Source organism: Artemia sp. Qi Xiang Cuo, chromosome 9 (assembly GCF_049724085.1).
Source record: "Artemia sp. Qi Xiang Cuo chromosome 9, ASM4972408v1, whole genome shotgun sequence".
Taxonomy (NCBI): Eukaryota; Metazoa; Arthropoda; class Branchiopoda; order Anostraca; family Artemiidae; genus Artemia; species Artemia sp. Qi Xiang Cuo.
Window position 1 is genome coordinate 77057504 of NC_142802.1, and position 22834 is coordinate 77080337.

General features: G+C 35.8%; 1 protein-coding gene across 1 annotated transcript in view; it reads right to left on the bottom strand.

The window, feature by feature from the left end:
* Window positions 1–22834, bottom strand: part of LOC148949038 (uncharacterized) — a 133007-nt gene that overhangs the window by 74470 nt on the left and 35703 nt on the right. The window contains exon 3 of the mRNA XM_089095095.1: window positions 14125–14306. Within this exon, the coding sequence (XP_088951221.1) occupies window positions 14125–14306 (182 nt within the window). The remainder of the gene's footprint in view (window positions 1–14124; window positions 14307–22834) is intronic.

A 22834-nucleotide genomic window follows, 5' to 3' on the forward strand; every position in this document is an offset into this window, starting at 1 on the left:
CTCAACGTGCTCTGAAAGTTTCAACTTAGTACTTTAAACTGTTTCTGAGCTATTGTTGATTGTCGACGACAAGTAATATACAAATAATTAAGATAACAAACAAAAACAAGGGTGATTTTATAGCCAGTTGGATGTATATTGTTGATATACCCCTCTTACAACCTGCATGCTCATAGTGTGTTTTGATCTAGTTCAACATCTCCTGAATATTCCCTGAAAGTTTCACCTTAATACCTTTAGCATCAGTAGTAGTAGTAGCAGCAGTATGGACATACTGCATTTTGGTTAGTTCAACAACCCCCTCAACCTTCCCTGAAAATTTCAGATTAATTCTCTAAGCCATTCCTGAGATATTTCTGTCGCACCTTTTTGACCAGCTACATGCACATATTGAGCTTTGAATTAATTCCACATTCCTCTACATATTCCCTAAAATTTTCACCTTAATACCCTTAGCCTCGGTGATAGTGGTATTCTTGGTAGTAGTCAGGGACGCACCATGGATTTTCGTTTGTGGGTGGGTGGGGGGGGGTTCCAAAAATTCTTCCCGTGGAGACCGTCAGTCCGCCCCTTGCGAACGAGGACGCGTACATTAGGCATACATTTGTATCTTTGAGTTTTTTTTTTCTTTTTATAGTATCGCATTAGCAGACCAAGTATTTAAGGATTTATGTACATAATACATCTACAGAGCAGACCAAGAGTTTTCGTCAAGTAAACTAACAACCTACAAAACGAAATCTAAACGACAATTTTTCTTCCCCGCAAAAACGTCTATGACTTTTTCATGGCATACATCATCACATCAATGTCTCTATGGATGGCGAGCAGGGCTATATTATTCAGCCTTCTTGTCCCGTTGAATTTCTCAGTCAGGTTTTTTAACCTTCTAAGTGTTGAGAAGCTTCTTTCCGGAGTAGCAGTAATGACAGGCAACGTTGCAATGACTGTCAAAAGAAGAGAAATATTTCGAAAAAAAGGTGGAGTCATATTCCTGAAAAGAAGATACACCATAAGAAGGCTTTTCTGAGATAAGAACTTTTTCACATTTGCTGCAGCAAAGTTCAACCTCTTGGTTCAAGCAGTCTGGCTTGGGAAGAATATCGCCATATGACTGAAGCAAAGACTCCAACTTCATGGTTTTGGGATTAACTGATACAATCTTCGAAGGGACAAGGATACTAAGATGAGACAACAGATATTGGTGGAGTTCAGAGCGTTGTTTTAGCTCCGATATGGGGTGGTGCAGAAAAGTAATAAACAGTAATGTTCTATAGTGAGTGAGAAGATCAGGATCGTCAAAATTAAATTTCCATCCAACTTTTGTTCTTGGGTGAGTCATCTCAAGCCCTAAAGTGTTTGCAAAAGAATGAGCTTTGTCAAAAAGAGAAGCGAAGGTAGGAACAGAATCTTGTCGCGTTGTCATTCTTTTAGAAAGAGCATTTTTTACGTGTCTACAGGCGGCAGCCAAGTCATAGTCAACCGACTGAAGAGTCTTGCACAAAGGCAGCGTTAGGCGAAAAAGTTCCTTTACGGCATGGAGAAACATAGCTAATTGTGACTGGTTCATGGCGTCCAGCATTTGCGACGCTTGTGCAGACGTTTCTGCGTTGCTGTTCTCCTCAAGAGCTTCGAGAGAACACAGAATTGGCTGGTAGAGCTAAAGAAAACACATAACTGGATCATGGCGCTTGACCCATCTTGTTTCGTAGAGTCCGGTCAGGTTCTGTTTTTGCGAATCCGACAAGCGTTCATTGGTTTTTTCTTTCAGATTTTGGGTTCTTAATGGCGAAGCAGTGTAAAAATTGCAAATTTGTGATAAGGTTCTAAATTAATGCTTAATAACCTGAATAAAGCAGGCAGAAGAAATGACAAGGTTGATACTATGTGTGCTACAGTGGACGTATAGTGCCTTTGGATAGTGTTGTCGCATAACGGCCTGAACGCCCCTATATGGCTGTTCATTGCTACCGGGCCATCATACCCTGGCCAACCGCCTTATTTAGGTCAAGCCCAAGGCTTTCCAAAAAATGCAGAATTGCCAAAGACAGACCACCTCAAGATAGATCTTTAACTTGGACAAAATCAAGAAAATACTCCTCACGAAGATTTCCAGCAGAGGTGCAGAGGACGCAAACACATAGTTGCTCCATATTGGAAACGCAAGCAAGCAAGAACTTGCGTTATCTTTTTTGACAATGGACTGTTGAAGAACTTCTCCACAAGCGGCAATCAGACCAATCGGAACCTTTGGAGAAACATACGTTCCATTTGCTGCTGCGGAAAAAAGATGTTTCACCAGACTTTATTCACCAACCCTGCCCTTAGTCGCAGAAGAGCTCGGAAATTGCCGTAATTTTGAGATGGTTCTGGATCGGTGTGTAAAATGGGACCGGAATCATCCGTACCCCGAAAAGTGGGGTGATGCCTTCCGCAAATTCTTTCAGTTTCAACAATTGGTCTAAGTTTCAAGCGATTTTCCTGAATCTGCGCTGCCCTTGCTGTGTCTATCTGGTTGATAATGTTACCCTGCCTTTTTCCTCAACAGAAATGAAGTTTTCTGCGGCTAAAGTATATTTTTTGGGAAAATGTGTTTGTTGGTGACTTGTGTAGCATTCAATTCCATCTTTCCAGTTCCTGAAGGGTTTGCTGACAAGGTTACCTAAGAGCTGATGAATGCCTTTGCCAGCTGTTTCGGACGAAAAAAGAAGACGGAATCGACAAAAAGTGCCGTTCTCAGATGGCGAATAGGACAACCAACTGAAACGAATTGGCCAGCCTAACTGAAACTTCAACATTCTTTTCCCAGATATTGGAAAAGTATATAAAATATCTGGTGTCCAAGGACTCTTTAGCAGACGAAGTTTGAACGCTGTGTCGATTGACGACGTTTTGTGGACAAACCGACCAATGTCGTTTGGAACCAAATAAGATTGGTTAATAGCGTGCTGCAAAGTGACTGTATTGAGTGGACTGGAATGTGAATCCAATTTAGCGTCCTCAAGTTTAGCCTGAGCATCAGCAACCACTTCTGTCTCATTTAAGCCTGCAGGGGCAGATGAACAATCCACAGACAACCCGCCAACGTCACTATTAAAAATACTAAACCTTGTTCGATTGGGTGCAAAAAGCGATGTTATATCACATTTCCTTTTCAGGTTTCGAATTGCTCTTCACTTAACAAAGTCGGAAACTAAAACGACAAAACAAACTGTCTAGTGACCCCTTTATGTTTCCTGTTTCACAATTACAAGTTCCGCAATGTATGTCCCACTGCCTGCAGTAGATTAGTGGTTATCAAGGTTACTGTTTGCAAAAATTTATTTATGTTCATTTTCGTTACTTTTGTACGATTTGGACATTTTGTTGTTTTTTTTTGGGGGGGGGGGGTCAAACCAGGTGCCCCCCTGCGTATGGCTTTGGTTGTAGCAGCAGAATGCACTTAATGCCTTTAATTTAGTTCAAAATTCCCTGAAAGTTTCTACTTAATACTGTAAGCCTTATTATTAGCTCAACATTCCCCTCAAAATGCTCTGAAATTGTCGAATTAGTACTCTAATCTGTTCCTGAAATACTGTTGATACTTTCTTTTGACAACCTGCACGCACATAGTGTGTTTTGATTTAGTTCAACATCCCTCCAAACGTTTCCATAAAATTTCACCTCACTACTCTTATCCTTAGTAGAAGTAATCGACTACCAATAGAAGTAGTAGTAGTAGCATGCAATTAATGCCTTTTGGTTAGTCCAGTATCCCCCTCAACATCCCCTGACAGTTTCAACTTAATATTCTAGGCCGTTCCTTGGATAATGATTGATACACCCTTTTGAAAACCTGCATGGACATCGTGTTTATTTATTTGTTTCAACACCCATATAAATATTCCCTGAAAATTCTACTTCAGCCTCAGTAGCTATAGTAGTCGTAGTAGCAGTAGTAGTAGTAGTAGAGTAGTAGTAGCAGTAGTAGTAGTAGTAGTTGTAGTAACAGTAATAGCAGTAGAAGTAGTAGCAATAGTAGTAGTAGTAGTAATAGCAGTAGTAGGAAAATATTGCCTGTTGGTCAGTTAAACATCCCCCTTATCGTGTCCTGAATGGTTCAACTTGATACCTGAAGCCGTTCGTGAGATATTTCTGATACACCTTTTCGACAATATACATGCATGTGGCATGTTTTGATTTAATTCGACATCCCCTCAACACTTCCTGAAATGTTCACTTTTATCTTTAGCGTTAGCAGTAGTAGAATCAGTAGCAATAATAGTAGTGATAGCAGCAGTAGCAGTGATAGTAGTGTAGTAGCCGTACAAGTAGTAAAAGTTGCAGGAGTAGTACGCACATAGTGCCTTTCGATTTGTTTAACAACTCCCTTAACATACCCTGTAAGTTTCAACTTACTACATTAAGGCATATAGTAAGAAGTTGACAGTACAGCTTAAAGTTTATGCTCTTCCTAAGATATTGTTCATATGTTCTTTGACAACCTGCATGCAAACAGCGTGTTTTGATTTAGGTAAACTTTCTCTATATTTCCTGATAGCTTCATATTAATATCCTTAGCATTTTTGAAAACCAAGGATCAAAGATGCCCGCCTTTGCCAATAACAAAGGCTTTATGTAACCAATGGGCAGTTTGCATAACTTACTGCACTTGCCCCCAATCACTTTTGGCTCTAAAAAACGGGCACTAAAACTTTTAATTTCCAGTCGAATGAGTCCCCTCAGAAGTTTCTACGACAACTCCTTCCATACAAATTGCCTTGGCGAGAAATAAAATCTTGCTCAATCTAGCCCTTTGCCTAAGTAGCGCATTTACACTGCCTATGATTTAAACATATGTATACAATGTGTTTAAAGATCAGGGGCGAATATACAACATTTTCAGGGGGAGCAAGAGGAGTCTATATCAGCATGTTCAAGGAGCATGGGCTATATAATAGATTTTTATCCACATTATTGGAGGGGCAACTACCCCCCCCCCCTGCCCCTCCCAAACGACGCTCCTGTTAAAGATCACAGAACATCATATTAGAGGTGACAGTGGCTTCATCCACATAAAAGATCAAAAGTCGTGCACAATTTCCATCCATTATAATACCCCTCTCCGTCCTCCCGAAATTCCGTAGTAAAAATTTCATCAAAAACTTATTCAACAAAACTACTGTCCATCGAAAATTTTGACTACGCATTGAAGTTTTGTCCTTGTCCATTTCTCTTTAGTTCAACCATATTATTGACCTAAAATTACGCTTCTTCTTCTTCTGTCGTAATCTCTTGGCTCCAAAAAATATTTTTTATTTGAAATTCGGATTTTAAAACGGAAAAATCACACTTATTGTAGTGTAACTTCTATTATTAAAATAATATTATTATTGCTATTATATTGTCATTAATATTATTATAATTAATGGTACCAATTTACAGCTATTATGCTAATTATTATGTATCACTATGCTAAAATTATCATTTTAGCGTCATAATCATTATTCTATTGCCATGAACCTGCCCAAAATATTTCCTTTGGGAAATTTTGCTTTTTATTGTTTTTTTTTTTTCACTGAATTATGTCTCGAGAGGGAAATGAACTCAGTGGAAAAACCAACTATCACTATCTATAAAGACTGCAACAGGAATGATTATAGTTCTTTTTATTAGCCCATTAAAGCGTGACTTTATAGCAAACATGCTTGTGGCTTATATTACGGACATATTCACTATACCATTAATCTGACATGGTACATGGTCAATTACTGAGCAAGAACTATTCGGATCTCTGATAATTTTGCCCAAAACAAGAAGTTTAATAAATTTAACTATTACTTGTTTCCTAGATACTTCCAAGAAGTCATATTATTAAACAATATTATCACCATCCCTATACGTGGGGGAAGAAAAATCTTTCCCTAATTTTGGCTCACTGCCTCTCTTACGGAGCTGACTTCCGAATTATCCAAAGCTTATACAACAAACGGCATACGAGCCATGGGCATGAGCAGGGGGCAGGGGGGCGTGCCCCCCTGGAAATTTGGGACTATAAAGTAATTATAAGGAAACCAAAGGAAAGAGAGGAGAATAGGGAAAAACCATGGAAAAGACGTGTGCTGCCCCACTGTTGGCTGCCTACCAATAGATTTTGACGTTTAATAAGGAAAATATAAGCTTTAATTTGTGACTGAGAGATCTCTTTCCAGTTTTCTGCAAACATTTTTTCTAGATTATTTTGTTGGAGCAACAAAAAAAAAGAAAAAAAAATATCTAATTCTTCATAGTAATGAATGGTAAGTAAATAACGATCCTTACCAATAACAAAAGTAGGCCTATATGAGCCTACGTTTTGATAAAATGCAATCAAAGAATCAGTTTTTAACGGTTATTAAATAAAAAACAAGTTTTTTTTAACTGAAAATAAGGAGCGACATTGAAACATAAAACGAACAGAAATTATTCCGTATACGAAAGGGGCTGTCCCCTCCTCAACACCCCGCACTTTACGCTAAAGTTTGACTTTTTCTCACAACTCTACTTTTTAAAAAAATAAAAAATAAATTTTAAAACAATAAAATCGAAATTTCGCTTCTTAGAGTTTCGGCTACTATTGAGCCGTTCCTTACTTACATCGTTACCACGAACTGTTTGATCCTAAATATGTATTTGTTTATTAATAATTAGTGCAGTTATTAGTACAAAAGAAAGTTCAAAAAGTTGTAGTAAACACAAGGAAAACTAAGGGGCAATTTCGGTGAAAATATGCTGTCAACTTTCGCTTGCATTGCAAGAGCCATGAGCTGGTATATGAAGCCACTATAATCAGAAATGTTTCCCCTGAACGGAATGCTGGAAATTTCTGTATTTTACCCCTGAACATATAGGTTTTTTGTGTTTTATAATCATTTTTTTCCCATGAGTGATTGTATTTATCTAGTTGTCACTTTGAGGAATATTTAATTTTTAACAGTTATGAAGTATAAAGGTCTCAGATATATTGGTTTTTGTTATTCTAAACTAAATTAAAAATATTGAATTAAAATTTTTTATTTGATTTTCTTAATCTTAGTCTAACGTTTTATTTTGAACAAATTTTGAACAACGTTTTATTTTGGTGTTTGATAACCAAGTTCAAAGCTGTCGATATTGTTAAAAAAAATATCCGTCCAACGCTTCGGCATTGCTCAACAGAACTGAATGCTGGGAGTTTACATATTAGTTTTTGTACGTAGACTATCAATTTTTGTATTTTTTTAATTACTAACTTTTTTCATTTTTTATACACTTTTGCTTTAATTGATGCACTTTTTCCATTGCCTTTAGAAAAATGTTTGTTTTTATGCTTCATTAAAAAAGCAAGCTTTTTTTAAGCTGAAAGTAAGGAGCAACATTAAAACTTGAAACGAATAGAAATTAGTGGGTATATGAGGGGGGTTTCCCCCTCCCTTCAACACCTCACTCTTCACGCTACTGTTTGTCGTTATTTTAAAAAAAAAGTTACATATTGTTCTAATTAAACGATCCTTGTGTTTAAGGAGTCCTTTTTAAAGAATTGGGACACAATTTGAACTTTAGCGTAGAGAGCGAGGTGTTTAGGAGGGAACAACCCCCCCTCATATACATTTTTTATAAACTTTTACTTTAATTGACGTACTTTTTCCATTGCCTTTAGAAAAATGTTTGTTTCTATGCTTCATTAAAAAAAACAAGCTTTTTTTAAGCTGAAAGTAAGGAGCAACATTAAAACTTAAAACGAATAGAAATTAGTGCGTATATGAGGGGGGTTGTCCCCTCCCCTCAACACCTCACTCTTCACGCTACAGTTTGTCGTTATTTAAAAAAAAGTTACTTATCGTTCTAATTAAACGACCCTTATGTTTCAGGAGTCGTTTTTAAAGAATTGGGACACAATTTAAACTTTAGCGTAAAGAGCGAGGTGTTGAGGAGGGAGCAACCCCCCCTCATATACGTAATAAATTCCTCTTCGTTTTAAGTTTTAATTTTGCTCCTTACTTTCAGTTGAAAAAACTTTTCTTTATTTAATTTCTGATCGGTTTGAATAACCCCAAGATAACTGGCTACACCTTCACGGAAAAATTCCCCTCCTCGAAGAAATATCCTCTGGAAAATTCAATCCTGGTGAAACTTTACCCCGGACAGTTACCCTTAGCATTTCCACGCGTGAAATTGAATCTGTAAAGATAAAGAAATTTCGGACAAGAATTCAGGCAAATTCACCCATTGCAAAATTTTCCCTGAAAAGTTCACCCCTGAAAACTTCCTGTCCATGGAAAATTCTCCCCGTGCAAAATCCTCTCAACAGAAAATTCGTCCTCCCCTCCCCACCCGAAAAATGAACGCATACTTCCTAATAACAAATACTATACGTAAACAATGGGCAAATTTTATAACTAGAAATCCTCTCCCAAGGGGCTGTAAGGGGTCATTTTATCTCCAAAGACATAGTTATTGGGCCTTTAAACTATGCTGAACAAAAAACCTATCTCAAAATTTTGATCCGACGATTTCGGGAAAAAAGTTGCGTGGGAGGGGGGCTAGTTGCCCTCCAATTTTTTGGTCACTTAAAAAGGACACTAGAAGTCTTCATTTACGTTAGAATGAGCCCTTTCCCGACATTCTAGACCCACTGGGTTGATACGATCACCCCTGAAAAAAAATAAATAAATAAACACGCATCTGTGACCTTTCTTCTGGAGAATAAAATTACAATATTCCACTTTTTTGCAGATATGAGCTTGAAATCTCTTCAGTAGGGTTCTTCGATACGCTGAATCTGATGGTGTGATTTTCATTAAAATTCCATGACTTCAAGGGGGTCTTTCCCCTCTTTTTTGAAAATTGTACAAATTTTCTCAGGCTCGTAACCTTTGATGGATGAGACTAAACTTAATGAAACTTGTTTATTTAGAATCAGCATAATAAGCCAATTCTTTTGATATAGCTATTAATATCCAAATTACGTTTTTTTGCGTTTCGGTTACTAATGAGCCAGGTCGCTCCTTATTTACACTTTGTTACCACGAACTGTTTGATTAAACTTCATAATCCAAACAGAAATCATTGAAATATTGAATGTTTTTTCTGCGTTACCAAAAACATTGCATTCATAAGACTTTTCTGTTTCATGGAATAAAATAGAAAAGGTTTTTCAACTAAAGTAAAAAGCAACCTTAAAACTTAAAAAAAATATAAATTACTCTACAAATAGGAAGGGCTGCCCCCTTCTCAACACCTTGCTCATTAAACAAAATTTTTTTAGTGCTTTGAAAATTTTTTTTTCCAATTGCAAATTTTCTGAAAAATTTTGGAAAAAAAACCAAACTTCACAGTTAAGAGTAAAGAGCTAAGGAGGAGACAGTCCCCTTCATATAAATAATAATCTGTTCATATAGGTCTTATTTATTTAATTTCTGATTGTTTTCCAAAGCATACCCAGGGCTAACCAACATCCCTGGTTAATTGCTTTTAAAATGTGTAAATAAATAGCTGTACGTTGATTAGTAGTCCTACGTTAAAATTTTCAATTTCAATTTCTGATAAAATTTGAATATACTTAAAAAATTGGCGATGAATAGTAATTTTGGTGAAAAGTCCTTGAATATTACTATTGAAGAATTTCGGTTGGATGAAAAGGAGGATTATTGTTTGTATGGATGGACATTCTGTGAGGTTTTTGATCTTCTACATGACTGAAGGCATCACAGCCTCTACAATAGGATTTTCTTATCGGTAAATACATTAAATATATTTTTTTTTTAATGCACTGAAGTATTTCATATTAATAGAAAAAGAAAAATATTACCATTGAAAATTGCTGAAAACTAAGTCCTAGCAGTATTTGCCACCCCAAAGAAATTTTCTGGCGGGGCTGATGATGACCTGCCTTGTCTTTTCAACCTCTGTGCTTGTAGTTTTGAAAGTGTAACATTTTAGCTGTATAGAGAAACATATTAATTAATTCCTACTCCCCCCTACCTCTTTCAACATTTAATTGAAGCCTCAAGATGAGTAAGCAGTTTTTCCAATAAAACTTACTTTTTAGGAATCTACCCTACCCTCACCTTTTCAATGACTCACCCCCCCACCCCTACCTCATTATAGCTCATACGCAATTACAGATCATCGAACGTAGCGTAATTTCTTTAAAATTAAGTGAATCAACTTGGTTGAATCCAGTACTGCCCCCGTCTGGCATTACTTCTTTTACAACTAGGAAGCCTAAAATATAGTTATTGATACTTTTAAATCAATTAGATACTCAGAATCTTAAATTGATTGCAAATTCGTCCTCTTCGGGATAAAGTCGTAGTTTGGTGCCCTAAAATGTCAGAAGACAAGACTTTCTTCTGGCCCAATCTGTATGGTCACTTAAAAAAGAGCTTTAAATTTACGTTTGAATGAGCTCCCTCCGAATTATCTTGGACCTTCGGTTTGATACAATCACCCCAGCGAAAAGACAAAACAATTAAACATGCATCGACGATGTTTCTTCTAAAAAAAAAACATGAAACTCCACATTTTGAAGATTGGAGCTTGAAACCTCTACGGTAGGGTTCTCTGGTATGACGTATCTTATAAAGGGATTTTCAATAAGATCGCTTGTTTTTTTTGGTGTGTTTCCCCTATTTTTAAAAATCAGGCAAATTTTCTCGGATTTTTGGTTTTGTCTGGGTAAATATAAACTGAAAAAATTTCATATATTTAGGATCAGCATAAAAAGCCAATACTGCCGGTTTAGCGAATGGTCACGAGAATTTTATTTTTAGTTTCGGTGAATATTCGTCTAAGTCACTTTTTACTTACAGTTTTTTATCACAAACTATTTAATAAGATTCTTTTGTCACGACAAATTATTTGAACCTGTTTATTTTATTTAGTTGAATAGGACAATAAAAAGAATGAGGGTCAAATTGACAGCTGGATAGTAAGTTTAAATTTTGTTTTTCTTTTGCTATTCTATTTTTTTTAAGCCTGAATACATAACAGATTTAAGTTCGAGGGGGAGAATTGTCATGTTTTGAAAGAGGTACATTTTACATTGCCGGTATAAAATCAAAACTATGTAGGCAGGATGATTTTGAGTATCTACTCCTTCTGTAAACTATTGAAAACAGTAGGGAATGGCACAAAGACAAATCTACATCAGTTATAATCTACGGAAACAATAAATGTTCTTCTAATTTTGGTTTGAGTTTGATTTTCTTTTAAGATTAAGTGCATGATAATTAAATACATTATTGATTTAATAAATTGATCCCTTTTCCCGGAATCCTCGTCGTTTAAAATTTACTATGTTTTGTTTCAATTCAATTCAAACTTTTTATTTCCTCCGAATACGAAGAGTAAAAAAAAAAAAAAAAAATTACCACTAATCAACAGGCCATAAAATTCTTTTAAACTATATAACAACAAGTAAGCAAAGGCCTTCAATCTAACTTACCACATAATTTAACACTTCTTTCAGTAAATAATAAATTAACACTTAAAATTAACACTTCACAAATTAACACTTCATTCAATAATTAATAAAAAAATATATAAAAAAAATAAGTAAAACAAAATTAAATAAAATTAATTAAGCTTCGTGCGCAGCTTTATATAAATTATGAGAAAACACAGGTAAATTGGATAAAACATTTCTTTTGCTTTTTCTCCAAAACATCAACAGGGTCTTTTCTTTTATATGTATTCATTAAAAAAGTGTTTGATTCAGATTTAGAAAATCGGCAAAGGAACTTAGCAAAATTAAAAAATGTGGTTTTTACATGCGCAATATTACTAATTCTAAAAAACGGGAGAAGCGATGAAAAAACTTCATTTTGCATGCAATTAAATTACTCATTTTATTTAAGATTTTTTACCTAAGAATATTTAAAAACAAACTGACTCCTACGAAAAAAAATATTGTAAAATATATTCCCTGTCATCCAACCACCATTGCTATTTTGGGGTCTGCCCCCTTCCCCCTGTAAAATTGTCTGCCGGCACCCTTGATACGAACCCTAGTAAACGAGTTCTCTGTGGATATTTTTCCCTATCTTTTCAATAATTCAGCTTTTAAAGCATCAATATATTACTAGCTATTCATCCCTAGATATGTGCCATCCAAAGCTGTGATATTCTTTTTGATCCATCTCCTATGATTATTCTTTTATTTTACAAGATAAAAGTTTCATATCTCATGGCGTTACAAAAATTCACCCTCCATAAACCCCCTTGTAAATTTATTTTTTCCCGGTCAATGTGTACCCCTAGACTTCGCTTTCTTTATTTTACTTCACCAAAAATACCTATTTTTACTACAGTAAAATTTTCGTAGAAAGATACGGAAGAGCTTTTTTCTTCTACATAATCGATATTGATAGAAACAAAAACTTTAAGTTTTGAGTTTTGATTGCAATATATGGAGCAAATGAGCCTACTACCTATGCAAATTTTAAATTTTGAAACTTTACCAATTTTGTGTTTGCTCATCGAAAGCTATCAGAATATCATATTTGCATAATTAACAAAAGGTATTCTACTTTGAAATTCAACATCCACGAAAACAATTAAGACTGCTAATCCAAAAAAATCGAAAACTTCATATTTCTCCAGAGAAGAATGGTCAAGTGTGCATGTTTTTTTTTTACTGTTGACAATTGTATTAGAGAAGTGATAGATTATCGAAAGAGGGCTCATTCGAACTAAAATTTAGAAATTGCCGCCCTTTTTAAGTAAATTAAGAGGTCAAACTGCAGCAAGGTGTTGACTTCTGGTATTTTGACTTGCAAAACGGAGTTTTGGCCTTCTTTTCTCGGAAAACATACTTGTGTACGATGTTACATTCGTCAATAGACATCATGCAGTCCTTAAAAGGGAACCTCAATTATCAAATAAAACTAACGGTCCTAAAATATTATGTGTTAGAGCAACAGCTACAAGTGTGCAAACCACTGGAACATTTTATAGGAAGTGGGGGACCTAAAACCTTCAAAGAGGTGTTCTAAAGCCAACACCAGTAGTAGTGATCCTAATACTCCGGACAAAAGACTAGGCAGAAGATCCTTCAGGCCATTTGGATGCTATGCAATAAAGACAATACACCCATATTTGGGTACTAAAGATTGTACAATCCAATTTGCATCATTGACCTACCTACAGACATGTATCTGAAAACCTGTCGGGATTTGATTAAGATATATTCAACCTTCGCCCGTCTGATAAAATATTGCCGATGATAAAAACTAGTTTTATTTCAAGATGCACTTCAAAGAGTGGACAAACATAAACCCTATCGCGAAAGACCAGTTAATTTAAGTGTCATTGATACCAAAAAGTAAATATCTCTTCAAGATTCTGCTGCTGGAACCACAACAAGAACAACACAATCAAGTCTATCCTCAGACATGAATTCACTTAGAATAATTTATAATTACAGATTTGGAGCAGTAAAGGCTGAAAGAAAGCACTAAGGGGGCTGTGGGGTATTCACTCCCCTTTTATAGCAAAGACATTAGCATATATGGGTTTCTTCCATTAATTTTGAAATGATCTCTCAGTTATTTCTAAATGAGCGTCTTCGCTCAAGCACTGCTAAATAAAAATTAAAACTGTAACGTTAAGAGGGAGGTTGAGATGTTAATAGCCCGTCTCATATTGAGAATAACCCTATACATACCTACAACAAAAACAAGCTTCCTCTAATGAAAGTGCAGAGTAAAAGTAAAACGGAAAGAAATAGTCTTTCATATGAATAGGACTTCCCTATCCCCTCAGCCTCCTCCCCTTACGTTAAAGTTTGACTTCTCTCTTCTCTACTCCAAGAACGATTGCTATAACACAACGGCAATGGGAATGGTTTAAAAGCCTTTTCTGCAATGTCTCTAGAATGGAAGAGTTTATTGATACTTGTTATCTTAAATCTTTAAAATTTTCAGTTCATACGCTTGATTTTTATTTGATTTTTTTTCAATTTATCTCTAATAAAGATTGCTTAATACCAATTTTTTATCTTCGACACATATCCTCCAGAATAAGGTGCCTTGTTTGCCCCTGGATTCGACTGTTTTACGCCTGTTGTAAAAAAAAAAATAATAATAATAAAAACATTATCAGGTTGGCAACAAATGCACTTACCAGTACTGTGTTTATTTTTGCTAATAAAAAGTCTTCTTCGTCCCTTATTTTTTTCACTCTCTCCGGTACCGTTCGAATGGCTAAATCTAATTCTGCAGCTCCTATATGCGGAAGAATCGGGCGATTTACTTTTCCCCTTTCTGTAAGCTGAAAAATGTCTCCAATAACAGAGTGAGCCAAATCTATAAAATTATTACAAGGGGTTTATACTTCAATTTAAAGATTTTAGACTAGCATAAGGAACTTTGGTACGGTTCACTAAGTTAGGTCCAGGAAACGGTTTAAAGAACGATTTTAGCGAAAGAAAGAAGGTGCCATATTCAAGAGAAAACCACGGGTGGTATAATTTTTTTGTTATGGATTTAAAGCCAAAGGGCTGAAACCTTGCAGACTGCCAAAAAAAAATCATATACGGAATAACGAATCATCAGCATAATACGACAATAAAATAAAATAGTTAAATAATACTGAATTGAGACAGTATCTATAAATTATTATCTTTAGAAGTCAGTTTACAGAGCCGTAGAATAATCAGGTAAACTTTTATATCATTGAACTTTACATAAAATACAGGCTTGACCACACTTTTAAAGTTGTGGAATTATCAACATGGTGAAAGTGATGAAAGACTTGAGAGCCATGGCTAATTAGAGTAAAGCCAAGACAAATAGTCTCTGTTAGAAATAAAGTTGGATTGAATTTTTAATAGTTGTATAAAAATGATTAATTTCACTTGCTGATGATAGTAAAATTTTCATAGAAAGATACGGAAGAGCTTTTCTCTTCTACATAATCGATATTGATAGAAACAAAAACTTTAAAAACGAGTTTTGATTGCAATATATGGAGCAAATGAGCCTACTACCTATGCAAATTTTAAATTTTGAAACTTTACCAATTTTGTGTTTGCTCATCGAAAGCTATCAGAATATCATATTTGCATAATTAACAAAAGGGATTCTACTTTGAAATTCAACATCCACGAAAACAATTAAGACAGCTAATCAAAAAAATCGAAACTTCATATTTCTCCAGAGAAGAATGGTCACGTGTGCGTGTTTTTTTTTACCGTTGACAATTGTATTAGAGAAGTGACAGATTATCGAAAGAGGGCTCATTCGAACTAAAATTTAAAAATTGCCACCCTTTTTAAGTAAATTAAGAGGTCTCTGTGAGAGATAAAGTTGGATTGAATTTTTAATAGTTGTATAAAAATGATTAATTTTTAATCATTGTTGATGATAGTCTATAATCCATCTTAGGGCAGAACTAGGGTATATAGGCATAGTATAAGGGTAGTTCAAATAGTCTTTCAGCTGTGTGAGTCATTTGAAGAAATTGAAGACCCCAAAAATGATTCAAAGACTTATGACCGATCATTAACACATCATACAGGCAAGTGCACGACTGAGATTGTTCTTATTATATGAACTTTGCCTACGGGGCAAAACCCACTGGAATTGCAATGGGGGTGCCTAAAAGTTTTTTTAGTTGACTCATGACGGACAATGTCCATTGGACTTGTAGGCAGAACCGAGAACTGAAATATTTATAAACACTTTGAGTTTTGCCTATTGGGGAAGCCCAGCAGGATCACAGCGGAGCGACCACGATTCTTAGGTTGAATAACATTCTCATTTAGTTTGTTAAAAACTGAATTTGCTTTTCTGTTTTGGCATAAACATACTACTTTATTATAGACTACAGATCGGATGCGTTTTGGCATGCTCCTAGCCCTTTTTATTTCATATAAGCAACAAAGATTTCAAGAAAAGATGCTTGAGGCAGGCAAACGAAGCCATCTAAGCCTAATTCTCTTTTACGAATAATCACAACTATAATTTGATCCATGTGCACCTGCATCTAACTGGTGACGATTCAACTGTTCACGTATGCAATGCTCTTCTCTATTATATGATACCTAATCAGGCAATGAATTATATGGTTTTAAGAATACACGCAAATATTGTTTCAACAAACACACCAAACATACCGGAATAAGTAGAAAACTCCATCAGACTTGTAAAGCAATACATAAGATGAATTAATTATTCTCAACAATCATGCGATAAATGAGTAAAGAAAATCCAATGGAAAACAAATCATTACTCTGATGCCTAAGGGTTGTGTCTAAGCTCCACAATTCCGAAATGGTCCCTAAAAACTGTTCATAAGCCGTTCTCAATGGGAGGTGAATTAGTCCAGTGCATGTTCATTCAAGCTTTTATTCTTCTGATCTCTAGTGTCCTGCTGATCCTCCCTATGAAAACAGCTTGATGAACACACAACTCGACAACCATCAACTCAACCCCCATGACACGACTACCAGACAACTCAACCCCCCTTAATTCAACTACCATACAACGCAACTACCTTAAGTTCAACCACCAAATAACTCAACCAGCATCAGCTCAACCATCCTGAATTCAACTATCTTAAATTCAACCACCGACAACTCAATCAGCAACAACTCAACTACCAAGGACTCAACTATCTTAAAGTCAACAACAAAACAGCTCAACACCCATCACCTTAACCACCGCAAAGCTAAACCACCATCAACTCAACCATCACATGACTCACATCTGTTTCAATTAAAATCTGTTCATCAACCACCAAAGCCTGGTGAGTATTCACACCTTGGTGATCCAATCAATGTGAAACTTCTAAATTAAAGTCCAACGTTAAACGAGCAGCAACCACTTCCTTTGTTTCAACTAGAAACATTTTAGGGGAACAGCATCAAATTAAAAATGAGGACGTACTTGTTAGAATGCCTACAAAGAATGCCTTAGAAGAATCCATTTATCGAGAAGGACGGAAAAAAGCGATTAAAATCTTCGAGCTTCCAACTTGATTGTCATTTGAAGTCCCAGAATTTGCATCAAAATCTTGTCCTTTACAACTCCGGACAAACTATTCCTAAGAGACATTTGGCTTTGGGTCATAGAGATACGCTGAAGTATCTTGAGAGATCAGAACTATTATTTAGGTGACGGAACCTTTAAGGCTTTGACCTGGCTTTTTTTCTACCTATATAGCTTTGCATGTATTGTATATACATACAAAGATTGGTGATTCATATCCACCATGCATTTATTTTCTTTTGCCTAATACGGCAGAAATCACATATCAAGGCATGGTACAAGCACTCAAAGACTTGGTGCTAAGAGTCAATCACACTAGAATTCTCACAGATATTCAAAAAAGCTGCTATAAATGCTTCTTTAGTTAATTTTTCTTTCCGTTTTTACAGCCTATCATAAGATTAAATCGCTGGGCTTCAAACAAGAGTTCAAAATAACCCCAATTTTAATATCCTCATCACAAGTATCTCGGCCTTATCTTTTGTTCCATTAAAAGATATTCAAAGAGTGTTTGATGAACTCTGTGGTCATTTCTCCAAAGGTGATAATTCAAATTCTCTCTTGAGTTGCTTGAATGATATCTACTTTCGTGACATTCAAATGCCAAGTCAAGGGTTTGCATTGTCAAACTTTTTACCAATCTTCTGGAACCACATTTGAAGTTCACTGAATTGTGTAGTAAAAACTACGAACTCCACAGTGCGTTTCCGCAACACCCTCAACTATAGGCTAATCTTCGCTTAACCAAGCCTTTGGAATTTCGATTTCTAAAAGAGAAGTCGTAATATCCCTAGTCTATCGTGCCCTAAACATTTGTTCTGATTCCTACATCACAGCAGAACTGAACTTTATCAGGGACATACTTTTTGGAAATGGGTATCCTATTTTATTTATTAATAGGCCTAGTGTAATTAACTGTAGACTGAAAAGATACTCCCTTAAAATTAATGATAGTTTTCCATGTGAGATTTCTGACAAGCCCTTAAACATAATTTACCTCCCCTACATCCCAAAAATCAAATTCATTTGATTCTGCATTAGGCAGCCATATTTTTGAAAATCCTAGCCACAATATACTTTTTGATGAATCTGCCCTTATTAGCAATGACCTAGGCATAAAGCAGGTAGTCCAAGAATCAATTGAAATCATACTTAAGATTAATAATAACTTTTCCTTAAATAGGGACCTGGGGGAATATACACTAAATGCTCTATACATAAATTTAATTAAAAATGATCTTACAAAATATTTTAAAAAACCAATAGACATTAACACAGAACAGGTCACAAAACGACCTTTGAGATTAGCTGCCAAAAAGGCTGGATTAGCAATAAGAACGTGTTTTTAAATTATTTTTCTTTCAGCATTGAATCGCCTTGTTTTACCTTACTTTTTATCAGTCCTGGTTGAACTTTGCTGAAGTAAGAATGCTAGGACTGCTTTGAAAATTTTTTAATTTGTTAGTTTTATTGGTCGCATGTTGTTGTGAGTCCTTTTTCTTATACATTTTTGTCTTGCTGAGGACGCTTGGACATAGGGCCGAAATAGTCACTCAAGTTATCTCCACTGTCTTGCAAAAAGACTTCCCTATTGTTCTTCGTGCTTTTGTTGTTTGTTACGTTCAAATATGCCTTCAGGAAGAAACAAAATTAGATGCCGCAAAGCGATTGGTCATATGCAGGGGTAAAAAGATGCTTTGAATGCAAAAACACCCACAAAGATTATGATTTCTGTTAACTTTCTGCAGTTTCCCCTCCCAGAAGAATATTGTTGACTTTATGAATAAATCACCCTTTCCTTCCAGTGTTTGTGTGTCCCCCCATTCTTGTGGTCAGATCGAAGCTTAAAAAATTTAGAAGATAAAGATATTTACGGTTGTTAAAGATTTTATGTGAAAATGGCAGAAACATTAATACGAATCCCCGAAACGCATTTTTCTTTCTAGAGTCAAGTTTTTCTCTCTTTGAGTTGTCTTTTGCTATTCAGAAAAATGACACCAATTGCACGTTTCGTTTTCTGATCCTTTTTTAAAACCATACATTATAAAAACCCGTAACGAGACGAAGAATTGGAACAGATATGAGTTATGTGGTGGTTGAGTTGATGGTGGTTTAATTTAAGGTAGGGGATTTATGTGGTGGTTGAGTTCAGGATGGTTGAGTTGTTTGGTGGTCGAGTTATAGTAGTTGAGTTGATGGTGGTTGAGTTATGTGGGAACCCTTTTGTTTCTCTCTTTCAAACTTGCCGTAGTAATGCACGATCAATAAGAAGCAAACTTTGTCAACGGTAGTGGACACCCTAAAAAACGAAGATTAACACACATACACACACAAATTTGATTTTTCATGTTGATTCAAAATATGGGAATTTATTTGATTTTAGAAACAGGCGGAAGCACCCCGTAAGAGGGAGTTCGATCTTAGGAAAAATTACACCTTCAAATTCAACATATTCGAGAATAGTCAACTACAAATTTTAAGCCGAATTGCCAAACCTGCGAGATTTGGATGTAAACCTAACTATTGACGGAGCAAATCATGAACAGAATGCGTATAACAATTGCAATTGCGGTGTGGTACAAGTACTTTGGCCCGGCTATATGCCAAACTGCTATCCAGAGGAAATTGTTAGATAGCTAATTGGATTAGAAATGTTGAGAAGTTGTTCACATAGCCTCCCAGTTAGGAAGGTCATACTGTCGTAAGATGGCGCATTCGTCCCCAAACGTATATAGAGTTTATAAAAAATAGATAAATGGCTGCTATATGGTGTTTGTACAGTAATGCTCGCAGTTACTCAATATTCTTATAACTTTGCAACAGCAATTACGGCTTTTGTTAATAGTTTGTTTTTTTAACAGGAGAGGGTACCTGAAGCATAAAAGCGAGTTAATAGGGCAAAATTACTCAATTTCTTATGAGAGGGTCTTCAGGGATGAACCCCATAAAGTTCCTTTATTTGGAGGAAGATATTTAGGCTGATATGCAATAAGAATTCTGAAACGGTGACGACTGCTGTTCGTCTTGTCGCAGAAATATATTGAACCTGAAATAAAATAAAACGTTCATCTGCTAATCTGCGCAGACGTGGAGGATGTGAGGGAATGTTGAATCCTGGGAATAAGACTTGTCTGATGCTACCTTCCTTAGGAAATAAAAAGAATTACATTTGATAAATCAAATTGGACATTTTGCATCTCCCCCCCCCCACCCCCGGACAAGCTCTTTTAGAGGATTTTCTTTTACATGCATGAGTTTTTTTTTAACATGACAATACAATTTGAAACAAATAAAAAGGATTAAGTTAAAACGGATATAAAATTGCTAAGAAAATTAGTTTTCAAATAAAGTTAAAATATGACGTCAATCAGAGGCAACGCTATAGCGTTGCCTATAGTAAAGGCCATTCGGCTCCAATGTTTTATTATTTATTATTTTTTTTCCCCAGAGGCACTTCATATGGAAGGGGTTGTCGTAGAAACTTCAAAGGGGGCTCATTCGATTTGAAATCGAGAGTTTTAGTTCCCTTTTTAATAGTCGAAAGTGATTGGAGGGCAACTAGCCCCCCCCCCCACACCCGTCATTCCCCCAAACACATCCAATCAAAATTTTAAGATAGCCATTTTGTTCAGCGTAGTTGATTTCTAGATAGAAAATATGTTGTTGAGGAGGACTCTCTCCCAAATCCCTCAGGTCAAGGGTTTTAAATTATGCCCTGGGGGCCTATAAGGTTTTTATAGAAGGCGTTGTCGTAGAAACTTCAAAACAGGTTCATTCGATTGGAAATTAAAGGGCTAATGCCCTTTTCAATAGTCGAAAGTGATTGGAGTGTAACTAGCCCCCCTCCCCCCACGCCGATCATTTCCCCAAACACATCCAATCAAAATTTTGACATAGCCAGTCTGTTCATTGAAATTTGTTTCCTAATATAAAATTTAATTTTGTAAATGACATCCATCTCAACCACTCGATTTAAAGGTTGTAAGTTGTGCACTGGTGGCTACCAATGTCTATCTAAAGGGAATTGTTACAGAAAATTTAACAAAGGCACATTTGATAGGAAATTAAAGGGCTAGTGCCCTTTTTAATAGTCTAAAGTGATTGGAGTGCAACTAGCCCCCCCCCCTCCGACACCCATCATTTCCCCAAACACATCCAATCAAAATTTTGAGATAGCCATTTTGCTCAGCTTAGTTGATTTCCAGATAGAAAATATGTTTTAAGGAGGACACTCCCCCACAACTTTTAGGGCAAGGGTTTTAAGATATTACCTGAGGGCATATAAGGTTTTTATAGAAGGCGTTGTCGTAGAAACTTCAAAAAAGGCTCATTCGATTGGACATTCAAAGGGCTAGTGCCCTTTTTAATACTCGAAAGTGATTGGAGGACAACTAGCCCCCCCTCCCCTACGCCCATAATTCCCCCAAACACATCCAATCAAAATTTTGAGATAGCCATTTCGTTCAGCATAGTTGATTTCCAGATAGAAAATATATTTTTGAGGAGGACAACCCGCCACAACCGTCAGGGCAAGGGTTTTAAGTTATGTCTTGGGGGCATATAAGGTTTTTATAAAAGGCGGTGTCGTAGAAACTTCAAAAAAAGGCTCATTCGATTGGAAATTCAAAGGGCTAGTGCACTTTTTAATAGTCGAAAGTGATTTGAGGGCAACTCTCACGCCCACCTTTTTCCCAAACACATCCAATCAAAATTTTGAGACAGCCATTTTATTAAACGTAGTTTTAAGTTCTGGAAATTCGGTCTTTGAGGATGAAAACTCCCCCACAGCCCTCAGGGCAAGAGTTGTAATTTAAGGATTCTCCGAATCCTTCCCATTATTTCTTATGGAAGGGATGCTCGTATAAACTTTGGAGAGGTCTCATTTGACTGAAAATTGAAAGTTCTTGTTCACTTTCTAAGAGTCAAACGAGATTGGAGGGTGACTAGCCCCCCCTCCTCCACGCCCTAAATGCATCAGATTAAAATTTTGAGATAGACATTTTGTTAAAATAGTTCAAAGTTCTGATAACAAAAAACTCCGGTGTCGACAGAGCCCACCAGGGCCCGGGGGTAGGCGTTGTAAGTTATGCCCTGGGGCATAACTTATTAAGGGGGGCTTATAACTTATGGGAATGGGTTTTGTATGGGAATAACAGATAGGAAATCTATTATAATTATCCAATTATAAGGTTAAAATACATACTCTGAGATAGACGTAAAATTGCTTTGGCACACAAAATCCTATTAAGGTCAATTCCAAACAGTCGTGATCCCTATGAGTCAGCAAGTGAAATGGTCTAAACCCCCTTATTGGAGCTATTTTTTCAATCCATTCACTGTTGTCAATCGCTGTCCACAAGTTATGCAAGCTGTCTATTGCTCATATATAAGGTTTTTATCAAAGAGGTAATCGTATAGACTTTGAAAAAAGCCTCATTCGATTTAAATTGAAACTTCTAGATCTGTTTTTTTAAAGTCAAGAATAATCGGACAGTAAGCACCCCCCCCCCCCATACCATAAAAACTTGAAACTTTTTGAAATATAAAATTAAAAAAAATTATTTTAAAAAAACTATAATAAAATCAATTGTTTATTTTAAATTTAAAGGAATTTTTGAAATAATGCTATGGATATAAAAACCAAGTTTAAATTAAGAAAAAGACACGAAGAGAAATTACAATTAAAGAATAAATGAAACTAAAAACAAGCAGAAACTAAATAAACAATCATATCAAAAAACATACAGAAATTAATAATATAAATGAATAAATAGATCTTAAAGCGAGTAATGCTTAGATTGAATATGAAAATCAAGCTTAAAACGAAAACAAATATATTGCTA